The 15,177-nt window shown below is 48.8% G+C and overlaps 1 protein-coding gene across 2 annotated transcripts in view; it reads right to left on the bottom strand.

Moving 5' to 3' along the window:
- Positions 1-1,049: 1,049 nt before the first annotated feature.
- ADAM33 (ADAM metallopeptidase domain 33) overlaps positions 1,050-15,177 on the bottom strand; it is a 109,942-nt gene continuing 95,814 nt past the window's right edge. For both annotated transcript variants that reach the window (XM_083458642.1, XM_083458643.1), the window contains exons 19-24: positions 11,462-11,609; positions 10,402-10,519; positions 8,820-9,071; positions 7,092-7,255; positions 6,079-6,096; positions 1,050-4,960 (exon numbers count right to left, since the gene is read on the bottom strand). In XM_083458642.1, the coding sequence (XP_083314768.1) occupies positions 4,909-4,960; positions 6,079-6,096; positions 7,092-7,255; positions 8,820-9,071; positions 10,402-10,519; positions 11,462-11,609 (752 nt within the window). In that variant the 3' untranslated portion in view covers positions 1,050-4,908. The remainder of the gene's footprint in view (positions 4,961-6,078; positions 6,097-7,091; positions 7,256-8,819; positions 9,072-10,401; positions 10,520-11,461; positions 11,610-15,177) is intronic.

Here is a 15,177-nt window from a genome sequence, read left to right as displayed (position 1 = left end):
CATCATTCTGGGCACCACAGTTTAAGAAGGATGTTGACAAGCTGGGACATTGGGCAGAGGAGGGCGACCAAGATGATCAAGGGTTTGGAAACCAAGCCTGATGAGGAGTGGTTGAAGGAGCTGGGTATGTTTAGCCTGGAAAAGGAGAGACTGAGAGTATATATGATAGCCATCTTCAAATATCTCAAGGGCTGTCACAAGGAAGAAGGAAAAGCTTGTTTTCTCCTGCTCTGTGTGATGGCCTGGGACTCGGGCTCAGACTCGGAACCAGAGGAGTCTCAGTCTGCACTGCTTCCTTTGCCTCAGGCGGCATTGGAACCAGGTCTGGGGCCTGACCCTGAAGAGCCCCAGTCTTCACAGGTTTCCCTGCAACAAGCACCAGCTGGGCCGAGTCAGGGGCCTGAGCCTGCCCTGGCTCCAGATGCAGGAATGACCTCGTTGCCTCCAGCTGGGCCATCACTTACAGCTGCTCCACTACTGGTTGGGTCAGGGGAGGCTGAGGCGGCCTCTGGGTCTAGTAACCCACCGACGTCTCCCGAGCTGCAGAGAAGGAGAGACCCGAGTACTCGCAGGAGGAGTGCTCACCTTCGGGTGAGACAGGGAGGTGAGTCGCCGGGGATCAGGACCGGCCGTTACTCCGTCAGAGATAAAAGGCTGTCGGACCCCACCCCAGGTTGCGGGAGCAACATTGCTGTATGCCAGATCCTGTACCTGTCCTTGTTTCCTGCCTTGGCCCTGTCAGACTCTCTCCCCGTGGAACCTTTGGATTCTGGACCGGTCCTGGACCACGTCTCATGGGTTACCCCCGGGCCCAGCACACTAAATATCTTCGCAGAAGATTACAGAAAGCTTGGCTTATTGCTCCATATCCAAAAAAACCAAGCACCAGAAAATGCATTTTGCTTTAAATTAATCTTTCTAATATATAGCGGTAGGATTTAATGTATTGGAACCTGTCGTTATGACTTATGGCACTTAACATTTGATGGTGGTGTAATAACTGTGATTTTAAAACTTTACATAAAAAAAGAGGCACACACGCACCCATCTAGATTTAAATAAGAAAAAGCCCTTTATTTCCTTGTTACCCTTCAGAAGGGAAACGGGGGTTCCAAAGTCCTCATGTTGAAGGCACAAACATTTTGCAGAAAGGTGCATAGCAGAAACGCTGTGGCTTCAGACCTACAGGAGCGCCGAACACAGAGAGGAGAAGGACCACTCGCCATCTTTGAACCACACGTCAATGGGAAGATCCTGCTTGCTCATCTGAAAGGCCAACTGTGGCTAGAGACCACCAGAAGTTGCAACAGAAGGCTGGTGTGCATTGGGGGTGAATGGGGCCTGCCCCACCCAGCTCAGTCCATACTCGGCCAGCCCCCACCTACCTCCCTGCCTTTGTGCTAACCAACAGTCGCTCTGCCTATCATTTGCTCTGACATCTCAAACCCAGGGGTAGAATCTCACCCAACCTTCTCCAACCACAATGCTTGTGAGCCTTCCAATCGTTCAAGTCTCAGAACTGTCCCAATGTCTTCATTCTTTGGCTAGCTCACTGAACGTCAAAAGGAGTTTTGGTGGGATTTGTGTCCAGCTTCTCTTATCCTTCCAGAGCTGTTGGTTTCTTGCTCTCTGCCCTCCAGCACCCAATGTGCACCAACTGGGTGCAAAATTGGCAGGGCCTCCTGCAGCCCCCTTGGTGCCCAGGGAGGAGAACCTCTTTTGGCGAAGGCACCACAACAGGAACACGAGGGAAACCCAAACCCTGGGAGGAGCATTGATGCCGAAGATGCACACCTGCAAAGCCATAATTAAAGAAGAAAACCTTTGGAGATTTCCAGCAATATGCAAGGCCAATATGAAAGGCAGTGGGAGGGACGAGGGAAGGAGTGTAAGGTCAGGGAGAGGAATCAGGAACTGTGCGAGGCACTGAAATCTCACCCCCGCAACCATTTGCAACACCCTCCCTGACATAGCTGTCAACGTTTTCCTTTTTTTAAGGGAAATTCCCTTATTCCGAATAGGATTCCTCGCAAGAAAAGGGAAAAGTTGACAGCTATGCTCCCTAACCCCATTCTCTGTCTTCTGTGCTCGACTTCCCACCCCAAGCAAGTTCACTGCACAATCTGAGATGCTTGCCTTGGGTTTCCCTAAAAATGCTGCAGAAGAAGCCTTTGGACTGGGATGAGCAGACTGCAGAGTTTCACCAGTAGACATGCAGACCTTGATTATTGATGCTTCTTGGGAGAAAAGCAATGACAAACCTAGACAGCATCTTAAAAAGCAGAGACATCACCTTGCCAACAAAGGTCCGTATAGTTAAAGCTATGGTTTCCCCAGTAGTGATGTATGGAAGTGAGAGCTGATCCATCAAGAAGGCTGATCGCCGAAGAATTGATGTTTTTGAATTCTGGTGCTGGAGGAGACTCTTGAGAGTCAACATGGACTGCAAGAAGACCAAACCCATCCATTCTGAAGGAAATCAGCCCTGAGTGCTCACTGGAAGGACAGATCCTGAAGCTGAGGCTCCAATTCTTTGGCCACCTCATGAGAAGAGAAGACTCCCTGGAAAAGACCCTGATGTTGGGGGAGACGGAGGGCACAAGGAGAAGGGGACGACAGAGGACGAGATGGATGGACAGTGTTCTCGAAGCTACCAGCATGAGTTTGACCAAACTGCGGGAGGCAGTGGAAGACAGGAGTGCCTGGCGTGCTCTGGTCCAGGGGGTCACAAAGAGGTGGACACGACTAAACAACAACAACAACAAAAGAAAATACACGAGTCGTGAATGGAATTGGCCTTGAATTGCAATCTTTTCCCACGGCATCCTGAGATCCAGAAACTTTCATTTTTGTTAATTTAAAAAAACCAAAGCTCTTAGAGGGTTAAGTTTTCTGAGTTCCGCCCTCGTGCACTGAAAGCAGAAATGCAGGCCTTGGCTTAGCAAAGAAGAGGGCAATGTCAAGCTTCGACCAGATGAGTGGTCCAGCCGCAAACTCCAGTGGGGAATAACCTCTTCGCAACGCGGCGGAGTCATTCCCCAAAAGAAAAGAAAAACCACCCGCCCACTACGGTTTCACAGGAAAAAAATGTCAGTCCCTGGAGAAGGCATTGCAGCTCCCACCAAGAACTCATTGATGCTTCTGAACACAGAGATGGGTTTCATATTTGTCCAAAAATCACATTCTCAGGCCCCAACCCTAGGATGTTGGACACTGACTGCGTTTGTTGGTTGGAAGGGGAAAGGCACTCGTCACAGTCTCAGTGAGTCGTCTTTCCTATTTTTGTTACAAGAGGAGTCCTAGGGCTGGAGACAGGCTCAGTGAAGCCCTGAGACTCAGGGATCAGTTCATCCCTTCCAGGGACGGAGGAAACCCCAGAGAGGCAAAGGATGCTTCGTGGAGGAAGATGACCTGGGATCAACTACTTGAGCACCAAAAAAAATTCACCTATCTTGCGTTTCTCTTTTCTTTTCCATCTTTTCCTTTTTTTTCTTTCTTGTTAACTGAAAGGTACCTAAACAGAGGTTGTCTCCAGCTCAGGAAACCAATGTGAGAAATGACCAGGGGTGGGGGAAATGAAATTCTCCTTTCTGGGGAGCACGCTGAGCCCCCCAACACTTCCTGAGAAGGCAAGAGGGCAGAGGGTCATCTCTCTGAGCATGGTGCGCACACAACTCCCTCCAAACTGGGGGTCACCCTTGACAGCGTGGGCAGGTTTTGGAGGTGCAGGACAGCCAAATGGAAGACAGCCCGGCCTTCTCCTGAGCTTGGAGCTGGGGTGTAAGCCAAGAGCATCCTTAAATGCCACTACCCCAGGTGACGCTTGTCAGCCCTTTAGCAACTATTTCAGGATGGGCAAGCATGCGGCAAACACGTGGTCTGCTCTGGGTCTTAGCATTTGCACTTAGTGGGTTGTGAGATTGCATGGGTTGTCTCTTCTGCAACGGGAGACACACAACTCACCGTTGTCATAAGCGTCACAAGTCTCACCACTGCCTGGAACATTGAGAATTGCTCTGTACCAGGTCAGATTATAAATCTGTCTGGTTCAGTATTACCAGTTCTGACTGGCAGCAGCAATTCTCCAGGGGCTCAGATAGAGGAGAGTCACATTTTGCCCTGTTCCCTTTTAAAACCCGGAGATGTCCAGGACTGAATTTGGGACTTTCTGCTTGGAAAGCGGACGACCTGGCAGCCAGCTGTGGAACAAAATGGCAGGCGTTGGCACCATGCGCCAGCCGAAACTGAAACCCAGCTCATGGAGCTGGATTGTTATTATTTTTAATGCGAGAGCATTTCACCAGCTTTTCCCAACCTGGTGCCCCCACCCAGATGTTTCGGACTACACCTCCCATCAGCCCCAGCTGCTTTGCCCCAAGGGCACCATCCATTTTTTTAGAAAACAGTCCCACCAAAGTTTTGTAATGCCAGCTATAAGGGGGACGATGTCCAGCACTCAGATCCCAGCGGAGAGAGAGAGAGGTTGCATCCCGTGAGGTTGTGCAAAACACAGAGGTAGCTAACAGCAGTCCACAGCTTGCGGGCAGTTGGTGTGGATAAGAACTAGGCTCAGTGCAAAAACCTGCTTCCGGAGGTAGGCAGACGTTAAGTCCTTGATGGGCAGCGGTCTGCGAGCACGTCAAAATGAAACTTCTCCCCCAGTCACTTATTTTGTCCCAAATCCCCAAAGCCAGCCATCACACAAAAGTACCATTTTTTCCCCTGGGCCCAGTCTCCACCCCCTCCCTTCTTCGTTATCGATGAAAACAGTTCCTATTTTCTCTCTTAAAAAAAACAACAAAAACAAACAGTCTTTGGTAGCAAAAATTCCCCGCGTTGGCCGGAGTAGTGCAAATGAGGAAGGAGGAGCCTGACGAGGGTCAGCCGGGACTCTCGTTTCCACAGTTGTCATTTCTTAAAAGGGAAGGATGCTGTCTGGACTTTCAGGCCTGGAACGGGTCTAAAGAAGCAGAAGAAGATGGTCAGCGCAAGTCAGGAGGACACCAGGAGAACAAAGATGAACTGCAGAGTCCCAAGTAAGCCATGTTAGCTGATAGGTTAAGGGGGAGGGAAAGCAGCCCAGCACCTAGGCTAATAGAGAACAACAAACCCCTGTGTTGCAAACTTAACACAACAAACAATACAAGCAACACGAAGACCAGTATACTAGATAGCGCTGCAATTCTTATGGCATAATATACACGATTTAGTGCAACAAAAACAAAATGTGTACACTTGTAAATTCTCTAATATATTTGAAATCAAATGAACACATGTCTGTCAATCTTTGAAAGTCCATAGATGTATAATAAGTCTATAGTTGAAACAAAGTAATAGATACTATCCTGTGGGCTAAGCGGTAAAACATTTTAGACGTTCATGGTGCCGAAGTAGTAAGTGAATAACATATTACATATTACATATCCTCATGACCATTGCTCCTTGTGCATTTTTCTAATCTATGGGTTGTGCTGAAGAAGATTCCAGCAAAACAATCAGATTATCCGGGATCACTGTCCTACATTGTTATTCACTTACTACTTACTACCAAACGGCCTCGGTCCTGTATACCTGAAGGAACGTCTCCACCCCCATCGTTCAGACCGGACACTGAGGTCCAGCTCCGAGGGCCTTCTGGCGGTTCCCTCATTGCAAGAAATGAGGTTACAGGGAACCAGGCAGAGGGCCTTCTTGGTGGTGGCACCCGCCCTGTGGAACGCCCTCCCAGCAGATGCCTAGGAAATAAGAAGCTATCCTATTTTTAAAAAACATCTGAAGGTAGCCCTGTCTAGGGAAGTTTTTAATATTTAATGCTGTGTTGTTTTTAACACTCGATTGGGAGTTGCCCAGAGTGGCTGGGGAAACTCAGCCGGACATTCAGAAGAGATCTGAAGGCAGCCCTGTTCAGGGAAGTTTTTAATATGTAACATTTTAGTGTGTTTTCATCTTTGTTGGAAGCCGCCAGAGTGGCTGGGGAAACCCAGCCAGATGGGCGGGGTACAAATAATAAATATAAACATCAGGAGAGCAGGAAATGGGGTTTCCCCCCAACAGCAGCAGGGGCAAGGTCCTACTCACCTCTGAGGTGGCACCGGCCTGTGTGGAGGGGAAAAAACAAAGAGTCTTCGTTAATGGTTTGGAAACAGATTCTGTTGCTCCTATACCCATATCAGGGGTAGGCACTACACCAACTTTCCTGGTCTCGAGTTGGAAAATTGCCAGACTTCATAACTCAAGAACACTCTCTCAGTTATAGGACTTTGCAAGCAAGTGAACCAAAGACTTGGAAGCAAAAGACCCTCTCTGGGCTCAGAGAGAGGAGATGACTTGTAACACCTGCAAATAGTGTGTGCATGGAAAGTGGTGTATGTTGGTATTTGCCTAGTAAAGGCAACTCTGCTAAACAGCTGTTTTCTGTGCAGAGCTTAACCCCAACAGAGTCTCCAACAGACCACATAAACACAAACTGCCAAGGCGAAAAGCCCACAAGACGCTTTCTTTCAGAATTCCTAAAAATGATACAAGAACTCTTAAGCCTAGACATGGTTCCAGGGGAAACAGTTGGCCAGAACCCCCAGATGCAGTCTCTGCCCATCTATATTCTTCCAACGGGACGCGGGTGGCGCTGTGGGTTAAACCACAGAGCCTAGGACTTGCCGATCAGAAGGTCGGAGTTCAAATCCACGCGACGGGGTGAGTTCCCGTTGCTCGGTCCCAGCTCCTGCCAACCTAGCAGTTCGAAAGCACAAAAAGTGCAAGTAGATAAATAGGTACCGCTCCAACAGGAAGGTAAACGCCGTTTCCGTGCGCTGCTCTGGTTCACCAGACCCGGAAGCTGTACGCCAGCCCCCTCGGCCAGTAAAGCGAGATGAGCGCCGCAACCCCAGAGTCGGTCATGACTGGACCTAATGGTCAGGTGTCCCTTTACCTTTACCTTATATTCTTACAACAGCAGCCCCCTCCTTGCTCCCACCACCCCACTTCTGTGGTAACTCCAATCCTTGCTGTCTGGCTTCCTTGATAACTTAGAGGTGCTAATGATCAAGTGGTAGATAAATGTGTTGAGCAAATTAATAGATAAACAAACTTACTTCAGCGGTCTGGAGAGGGGGCTCGTGGCATTGAGACCTGAGGGCTTGGCATTGGCTGGAGGCACCATGACCAGCAAGGCCTGACCCTGAGCTGGCGGCAGTTCTTTAGCCAGGAGGGGGTTCCCCGGGAGCGGCCGGCGTGGCGGCCTCTGCTTTGGATCGACCTAGCAGGGAAGGAAACATGGTCAGAGACTGCCAAATGAAGAGGACAGGCCTCTTCTCCTCCATGAAGAGGACAGCCCTCTTCTCCTCCATAAATATATCTAACCCTTTTTTAAAGCCATCCAAGTTAGTGACCATCACTGCCTCCTGCAGTGACCTTGCACTGCTGGAATAGCTCAGTCGGTAGAGCATGAGACTCTTAACCTCAGGTTCATGGGTTCGAATCCCACGTTGGACAAAAAGATTTCTGCATTTCAAGGGGTTGGACTAGATGAGCCTCGTGGTCCCTTCCTACGCGGCCCTTCTATTACTATGACGCTGTGCGTTTTATCTGTCCTGAGTCTTCCAACTGTCAGCTTCATTAGCTGTCTCGTGTAGTGCAATACGGAGAATCTCTATCCGCCTTCTCCGGGCAGTGCAAATTTTATAAACTTCCATATTGTCATGAAAAGTAATCCAAGCAGTGAACCAAACATCCCATTAGCTGACTTTGAGGACCAATCCCTGCCCACCAGGTCCTATAAAAGCACTGAACTGAGAGGTTGCTCCTCAGTCTGAGCAGGAAACCGCCCCAGCTCCTGGTGAGAAAAAACCACTTTTCCTTTAGGTCACAGTTTTCCAAAATTGGGTCCCCAGCTGTTACAACGCCCATCGTCCCTAGTGTGGGATGTAACATCACTGTATCAGTCAAGTACGACACTTCCTGTTTGCCCAGAGTGGACACACAGGGGGATGTTACTCCAGCCAGGAGGACTTCCTGTCACACCTGTCTAGAGCATCTTCCCCCTGCATGTGACCAGGTAGATGGGCGTGTATTTGATGTATTTTGCTGTCTGCTGGCTCTCAGCCAGCAGCACTTGGGCTCATCCCCATATGGGATGAACTCAAACTCTCTTCTGTAGCTACCAATTAAGCCTGCCTTCAGGGAACCAACTGTGAACTGAATGTAAGTAAACTTCTTATTACAGTGGACGCTCGGGTTGCGAACGTGATCCGTGCGGGAGGCACGTTCGCAACCCACAGCATTCGCAACCTGCAGCGCCGCATCTGTGCACGTGCGGGTTGCGATTCAGTGCTTCTGCACTTCTGCGCAGGCGCAAAGCACAATTTAGTGTTTTGTGCACGCATGAGTGCCGAAACCTTCAAGTAACCCGTTCCGGTACTTCCGGGTTCAGCGTGGTGCGCAACCCGAAAACGCGCAACCTGAAGCGTCTGTAACCCGAGGTATGCCTGTACTTTTAAGAAAAGACTGTTGTGTCTTTATTCTTTTTAAGAGGGGACAAAGGGGATTTACCAGGAACAAATCCATTCTGGACAAGCCAGACTTGATTGCTTAAATAAAGAGATTCAAATGATTTTACCAACTAGCTTCCTGCTATATACAGGTGAATGTACTCTGCTACTGATCCACTAGCGTGAGTGAGGAAGGATAATATTTAATCAATATATCCACAACATTCCCACCCCTAGCTAGCAGGACCAGTGGTCGGGGACAAAGGGAACTGTAGTTCAAAAACAGCTGGATCTCGAAAGGGTGGACTCCCCTGAGGCCTGTTCTGGACTCACCAACGCGGTCCTGACGGGGCTGGTGGGAAGCGGCTTCTTCGGCGGAGGGAGTTTGTTTTGCGTGCCGAATTTCGCACCAGCAGCCACGGCAGGGGATTTGTTGAAAGGCAGTGGAGGCGGCCTGGAAGGCTTGAGGTCTTTCGGGAGAGCGGCAACCGGGGCAGGGGCAGGGCGGAGAGGGCGGACTACGTTGACCGGGTGGGAAGCGCCTTGGAGAGGGTTTGGTTTGGGTGGGAAAACACCCCTTGTTGCCTGTAGAGAGAAGAGAGAGAGAAGGCAAAGGTGAATTTCCCCCTCATTTAAGGCGGAGGCAGTTTCCGCAGTTCCACAGAGCGAAGGTGCAAATGAGTGGACACGATCTTATGAGCATTTATTTTAAAATCTGCACATTTCTAGCAGTTTCTAAATTAGGGTTGGGCAGAATGGAAGAAGACCGCCTGAGTCGAGAGTCTGATAACCAATCCCCAATTTGCCGCACGGTTTCAAGGTTGCTTGCATCAAGATTTCAGAAGCATACAAACATTTGTTAAAAAACAACCCAGAAGCTTTTCTTTTGGGAATTACAGTGGATGCTCGGGTTGTGAAGATGATCTGTGCGGGAGGCACGTTTGCAGCCTGCAGCGTCCGCAACCCGCAGCGGCGCGTCTGCACACATGTGGGTTGCGATTCGGTGCGTCTGCGCATGCGCAAAGCACGATTTAGCGCTTCTGCGCAAGCGCAGAAACCCGGAAGTATCCCATTCCAGTACTTCCGGGTTTCGCCATGTCCATAACCCGAAAACGTGTAACCTGAAGCGTCTGTAACCCGAGGTATGACTGTATAGGGACGGAACGACCTAAACTGTATAGAATTCTATTTACGTACGCTACTACAGCAGCAAGAATGTTACTCGCCCCAAAATGGAAAGAAGCAGAAGTCCCAGTAAAGGAAGAATGGAATACAAAAACTTATGGAATATGCGGAAATGGCAAAACTCACCGGAAGAATAATAAATCAAGGTAACAAAATAAAAGAATGGAAATGGTTTATTGAATATATGCAGATAAATTGTAAATAGATAAGAACATTGGCAGGATTATTATAATAACCTTCAGTCTCACAAGAGTATGTATTTAAAGTGGATGAATAAATGAGTTGATTTGGATATGCAGAAGATATTAAAAATAAATTTAAGGAACCACGGAAAGAGGGGGAAGGAAGTCAAGTTTCGAAATGTTAAGATGGTTGTAAATTTGATGAAATGTATTAATCTGAAAAGTGTGTATACACACACACACACACACACACACACACACACACGAGTGGTACCTCTGGTTGCAAACAGGATCCATTCCGGAGGCCCGTTCGCAACATGAAAAGAACGCAACCCACAGTGACGCGTCTGCGCACACGGGGGTTTGCAATTCGCCACCTCTGCGCATGCAGAAGTGACGTCATTTTGCGCTTCTGCACATGCGCTAGTGGCGAAACCCTTTCCGGTACTTCCAGGTCTCCGCAGGACGCAACCTGAAAATGCTCAACCTGAAGCAAACGTAACAAGAGGTATGACTGTATATATAAAACATTTCAGGAGCATACTCACTTGGCTGGAACTGCTGGCCGCAGTTTTATTGGAGAAGGAAGATGAGGAGGAAATGTCCTGCAAAGTGAAGGCTGAGTTTGAGTGTCCCTGATTTGCCTTCTGATTGACAGCTCCATTCCTGCCAGGAAATACCAAAGGGAATGGAAGTTAACTTCTGGCAAATGTGGGGGCTCCCTCCAGATCTGTACGGAGGAGGAAGGGAGAAAAAGAGAGAGGTGGGAGAAGGACAATGGAACCTTCTAACAAGGCCCACCTGAAACTGGGACAAATGCAAACTATGGCCAATTCGCACTGGAGGAATTTGCACCCGGGAGCTGTGCAGGACCTCCCCAGAGGCACCAGTGAAAGCTTTCGTGGGCACTGGGTTGATGACCCCTGGTCTATACACTGACTCCCAGCAGCCCTCTGTGTTTTCAAGCAGGGGACATGCCCAGCCCTGCCTGGAGATGCAGAAATCGAACCCAAGACCTTCTGAAGGTAAAGCAGAGTACAGTGGACGCTCATGTTGCGAACGTGGTCCGTGCAGGAGGCACGTTCGCAACCCGCAGTGTTTGCAACCTGCAGCGCCGCTTCTGCACACGCGAGGGTTGTGATTCGGGACTTCTGCGCATGCGCAAAGTGCGATTTAGCGCTTCTGCACATGTGCGACAGCCGAAACCCGGAAGTAACCCATTCCAGTACTTCCGGGTTTCGGCACATCCGTAACCCGAAAAAACACAACCTGAAGCGTCTGTAACCCAAGGTATGACTGTATGGACCTTTCCCAGATGTCTTGGTCTCTGTGCAACGAGAGGCTTATTTCTATTACAGAATAGTTTTCCTTCAAAGGAAGGGGCAGCCGAGAGGACGAAAGTGGACGTCCACTCTAATACAGGGTTTCCCAAACTGTTTTGGGGCTACCGTTCCCATCATCCCTGACCACTGCTCCTGCTAGCTAGTGGCGATGGGGGTTGTAGTTCAGAAAAACAGCTGGAGACCTAAGTTTGGGAAACTCTGATGTAGCGCAAGGCCTAGGAAATCCTGAGAAAGAGGGGAGGCAGCCTCCTGGGTCTCTGCTCACCTGTAGGTCTCGTGGCTTTTCCTTAAGCCTTTGAACCACTTGTTGAGCAATGAGCTTTCCCTCCGGTAGTACCAATAGAGTCCGAGGGACAAAGCCGGCAGGAACAGGAAGAAAAAGAGCAGCAGGATGATCAGGATGGCTTCATGATCTGTAGGAAGAGGCACAGGGGTAGGAAACGGTCATGAAACCAAGGCGCATAAAGGGATGGGCTTGGTTTATGACACAGGTTGTCAATCTAAGCCATGCATTGCTAATGATGCTCAGGTCCCTTCCAAGGCTACAATTATAGGATTCTATGTGAAACGCGGGTGGCGCTGTGGTCTAAACCACTGAGCCTCTTGGGCTTGCCAATCAGAAGGTCGGCGGTTCGAATCCCCGCAACGGGGTGAGCTCCCGTTGCTCAGTCCCAGCTCCTGCCAACCTAGCAGTTCAAAAGCACATCAAAGTGCAAGTAGATAAATAGGTACCGCGCCGGCGGGAAGGTAAACGGCGTTTCCGTGCGCTGCTCTGGTTCGCCAGAAGCAGCTTAGTCCTGCTGGCCACATGACCCGGAAGCTGTACGCCGGCTCCCTCAGCCAGTAAAGTGAGATGAGCGCCACAACCCCAGAGTCGGTCATGACTGGACCTGAGAGCCAGTGTGGTGTAGTGGTTAAGAGCGGTAGTCACGTAATCTGGGAAACCGGGTTCGTGTCTCCGCTCCTCCACATGCAGCTGCTGGGTGACCTTGGGCCAGTCACACTTCTTTGAAGTCTCTCAGCCCCACTCACCTCACAGAGTGTTTGTTGTGGGGGAGGAAGGGAAAGGAGAATGTTAGCCGCTTTGAGACTCCTGAAGGGGAGTGAAAGGCGGGATATCAAATCCAAACTCTTCTTCTTCTTCTTCTTCTAATGGTCAGGGGTCCCTTTACCTTTATGTGAAACAACTGCAAGCTCAGGAGCAGGGGAATCTTGTTGCGGCTGCCCACACAGTATATCACTGGGTACTCAGTAAACCACTGCTCCTATTTATGGAGGCTCTATTCTGCTATCGTCAGAGGAACTTCACTTATTGGGTTGTTTTTATTTTTGTTAAGTATTTCATGGTTTTATATCTTGATTTTATTCTGTGAACCGTCCTGAGACCCCCGGGCATAGGGCGGTATATAAATTCTAATTCTAATACTAATTCTAATTCAAAGAAGAAGAAGAAGATGATTTCACCCTTTGCCCTCCAGGTGTTTTGGACTGAGCTGGTGGGAGTTGTAGTTCAAAACATCTGGAGAGCCCCCCCCCAGTTGGTAAAGGCTGGTTTAGCAGCCGAACATGATATCTAAAACTAGTGGCGCCCACCAGCTCAAAATTAAATTTGTTGGTTTCACTTGTCAACTGATTCACAAACTGATGTATCTCATTTGGACCGAATTTTAATAATCTGGCTTTTTTCTTATCAAAACATTAATCCAGGGGTGTGGGTGTGTGTTTCATTACTGGAAAGAATGCAAAATAACCATTTAATAACCTTCTGTGGTTAGAAGGGTTTTCCTTTTTCCATAAAAACATCAGAACCAGCACAGCCTAATAAAATTAAACAAGGACAGCCTGGATTCTCAGGTTCACGCTTAAAGGAGAGGCATGTGGAGGAAATCCTCCACCTTGGGGCTTTTTGCCCTTACAGAAAACAAGGGGGTTGGAAGTACAGAAGCCCATCATTTTGCAACAGCACGGGATATATTGAAGAGGCTGATGTTCATTTTTATAAATAGGCCATAAAACACAGCAGAAGTATTTAAAAAAAAATCTGTGCTCCATCACTCTAACAGGCAAATTACAATTTATAGCCACATTGCACTGGCCAAAATTAATTTACCAATTCCTTCCCTCTCTATAACCAGGCATCACAAGCTATCATTCTACTATATGTCAATATTTCACTATTTCTTTGTCAAGCAAGAGCTCCATGAAACAGGAACACGGGGCGATTCTTCCCAATGATTGTGGTATGGCATGAAGAGGAGGGGTCTTTCGCAGCCAGAGGGCCAGATTGTCTTCTGGGGAGCCTTCCAGGGGCCAGAAGCAAAAGTAGGTGGAGCAACTCATTTACATTTGGGCTTTGCCAAGTAGGCCGGTTTTCACTCTCATGAACAGAACCCTGTCTATTCTCCTTTCAGGTAAGCAAATCATAGAAGAGCAGAGTTGGAAGGAACCCTGAGAGTCGTCATGCAAGAATCTCAACTAAAGCATCAGAGACAGATGGCCACCCAACCTCTGCTTAAAAAGCTTCAAGGAAGGAGAGTCCACAACCTCTGGCACTGTCAAGCAGCAGAAAGTTTTTCCTGATGTTTAATCAGAATTAAATGGGCCTTCTCTGCAGTGGCTCCCTGTCTGTGGAATGCTCTCCCCAAGGAAGTTCGCCTGGCGCCTTCATTACACACCTTTAGGCGCCAGGCAAAAACATCCCTTTATAACCAGGCCTGTGGTTGACCTGATTGACATCCTAGGTAAAGGTAAAGGGACCCCTGACCATTAGGTCCAGTCGTGACCGACTCTGGGGTTGCGGCGCTCATCTCGCTTTACTGGCCGAAGGAACCGGCGTACAGCTTCCGGGTCATGTGGCCAGCATGACTAAGCCACTTCTGGCGAACCAGAGCAGCGCACAGAAACGCCGTTTACCTTCCCACCAGAGCGGTACCTATTTATCTACTTGCACTTTGACGTGCTTTCGAACTGCTAGGTTGGCAGGAGCAGGGACCGAGCAACGGGAGCTCACCCCGTTGAAGGGATTTGAACTGCGGACCTTCTGATTTAACCACAGTGCCACCCACGTCCTTAGTGATTGACATCCTAGACCATTTTAAAATGCAGCTCCTTTCTGGGCTGTGTGTGTTATTGGGTTGTTGTTTTTATTCTGATTATATATGTTGTGATCTTTTCTGTGAACTGTCCTGAGACCTCCGGGTATAGGACAGTAGATAAACCTATTAATATTAATCATCATCACTTGAAGCCTTTGGAGAAGGGGGGGAAACCCACTTGTTCCCTCTCCCTTGAGATATTTGAAGATGGCTCTCATATCTCCTGTCTGCCTCCTCTTTTCCAGGCTAAACATAGCCAACTCCCTCAACCCTTCCTCATTAAGCTTAGCTTCCAGACCCTTGATCCGTAGAGTTGGAAGGGACCCCAAGGGTCATCTAGTCCAACCCCCTGCAATGCAGAAATCTCAGCTCAAGCATCCAGGACAGATGACCATTCAACCTCTGCTCAAAAACCTCCAAGGAAGGGGAAGTCCACCATCTTCTGAGGGAGACCGTTCCACAGTTGAACAGCTCTTACGGTCAGAAAACTACTCTATTCTGAACTTAAAAATGGAAAGCGTAATGCCCGTGGTCAACAAAAAAGGTTTAAAGACTGTCTCAAGGCAAATCTAACAAAATGTAGTATAAACACCAACAATTGGAAACATTGGCCTACGAGTGCTCCAACTGGAGAACAGCCTTTACCAAAGGTGTCCTGGGCTTTGAAGACACTCGAACTCAGGACGCAAGGGAGAAACGTGCTAAGAGGAAGGCACACTTGGCAAATCCACACCGTGATCAACTCCTACCCAAAAACCAATATCCCCACTGTGGAAGGACATGTGGATCCAGAATTGGCCTCCACAGTCACTTATGGACTCATTGTTAAAACCGTGTTTATGGAAAACAATCTTACTCGGCTATGAGGGATCGCCAAAGAAGAGAA

Source organism: Podarcis liolepis (genome assembly GCF_965112155.1).
Source record: "Podarcis liolepis genome assembly, chromosome: 9".
In the NCBI taxonomy this organism is placed as follows: domain Eukaryota; kingdom Metazoa; phylum Chordata; class Lepidosauria; order Squamata; family Lacertidae; genus Podarcis; species Podarcis liolepis.
Note: the sequence above shows the minus strand (reverse complement) of the source record. Positions and strands in the feature narration are given on the sequence as shown.